The sequence below is a fragment of the Euprymna scolopes genome, chromosome 43 (assembly GCF_053919585.1).
Source record: "Euprymna scolopes isolate OS-2025 chromosome 43, ASM5391958v1, whole genome shotgun sequence".
Taxonomy (NCBI): domain Eukaryota; kingdom Metazoa; phylum Mollusca; class Cephalopoda; order Sepiida; family Sepiolidae; genus Euprymna; species Euprymna scolopes.
In genome coordinates, this window is record NC_136524.1 from 26513826 (window position 1) to 26515546 (window position 1721).

Here is a 1721-nt window from a genome sequence, read left to right on the forward strand (position 1 = left end):
GAACAACTAAAAGACATTAATGTTGACAATACATGGAAACAAGTTGTTGCACTGTACACTGGAAGCAGCAAGAAAGAAATAGGCTATCGCAAGAAGACCAACAAGAACTGGATACAGCAAGAGACTTTGGAAGCAATGGAAGAGGGAGGAAAGATAAAGAAGAATCTTCTGCAGACTAAATCCATTAGACTACATGAACAACAGCAAGAATTATACAGAGAAGCTAACAAAAAAGTGAAGACACTTGCATACCGATGCAAGAGAGAGGCCATGGAACAACTTGCAGTTAAGGCACAGGAGATGGCAGCACAAGGAGAACAAGGGAGCAACTGTGTGGGAAATTTAAAGGGAGTATAGATGGCCCAGTCAAGAACAAGCAGGGAAAACTGCTGACAACTGAAAAAGAATAAGAAGAGAGATGGGCTGAACACTACCGGGAAGTTCTCAACCGACCAACACCTGAGGAAATAGCTGATATTCCAGAAACGAACTGGATATTAACACCGACCTCCAACGACAGAGGAGATTATAAGTGCCATCAAGACCCTGAAGAATGGCAAGTCACCAGGTTCAGAAAACCTTGATGCAGAGCTATTCAAGACAGACCCTGAGCTTGCAGCCAAAATTCTACTACCACTGTTCACAGCAATATGGGAAAGTGAGAAAGTCCCTGAAAACTGGAACAAAGGCGTAATTGTCAAGATCCCCCCAAAATGAACGTTAAATGGCTGTAACAAATGAAGAGGGATCACTCTTCTCTCTGTGTCAAGTAAGATCCTGGCTAAAATTATCATAACAAGAATGTCAAATCTTGTGCACTACAAACTGAGAAAAGAACAGGCAGGGTTCAGAAAGCACCGACGATGTACAGACCAGATCTTCACACTCCAGAACATCATTGAGCAGTGTACAAAGTGGCATAGACAGCTATATGTGAACTTTGTTGACTTTGAAAAAGCCTTTGACAGCATCCACAGAGGCAGCCTATGGAACATCTTACGACGCTATGATATCCCGTCCAAGCTGGTTCATCTGATCAAGAGCTTCTACAAGAACTTCAGATGTTTGGTCGAGTACAACAACACATTCTTTGACATTAAAACGGGTGTCAGGCAGGGATGTGTGATGTCAGCGGTTCTCTTTAACCTGGTCATCGATTAGGTTATGAGAAGTACAACAGAGGACTCCTCAAGGGGGAATTCGATGGAGTCTTTTCTATACTTTCGAAGATCTGGATTTTGCTGACAACCTGGCACTACTGTCCCATACACACCAACACATGCAAGAGAAAACCAGCAAGTTGCAGACATTTGGGCAGCAGGTTGGACTCAATATTAGTACCAAGAAGACAGAGACAATGACACTGAACGTGAATAGACCAATTCTAATTCAGGTGAATGGAAAGGACTTGCACCAGACAGCTTCACCTACTTTAGCAGCATAATCAGACCCGAGGCCGGCACAAGGGAGGATATAAAAAACAGATTGAGCAAGGCAAGGAGCGTGTTTAGGGGAATGAGCAGCATTTGGAGATCTGTGCAATACAACACCAACACCAAGCTCAAACTCTATCAGAGCTATGTAGTATCAACACTCCTATGTGGATCGGAATGCTGAAGAACAATGGAAGCAGATGTCATCAAGCTTCGAATCTTCCACACCACCTGCCTTCGACGACTGGTGGGTAATGTGAGCTATATCTAGTTTAATTTAGTTTTGTG

General features: G+C 43.3%; 1 protein-coding gene across 1 annotated transcript; it reads left to right on the forward strand.

Annotated features, from left to right (window-relative positions):
• The first annotated feature begins 801 nt into the window (after positions 1-801).
• LOC145268413 (uncharacterized) lies at positions 802-1161 on the forward strand. Its single transcript, XM_080123972.1, has one exon. The coding sequence runs from the start codon at positions 802-804 to the stop codon at positions 1159-1161; it is 360 nt and encodes a 119-aa protein (XP_079980098.1).
• Positions 1162-1721: the final 560 nt, after the last annotated feature.

What these genes read in the sequence shown, in the direction of transcription:
- LOC145268413 (XM_080123972.1), top strand. Translation starts at nt 802, where the DNA reads ATGTCAAATCTTGTGCACTACAAACTGAGAAAAGAACAGGCAGGGTTC.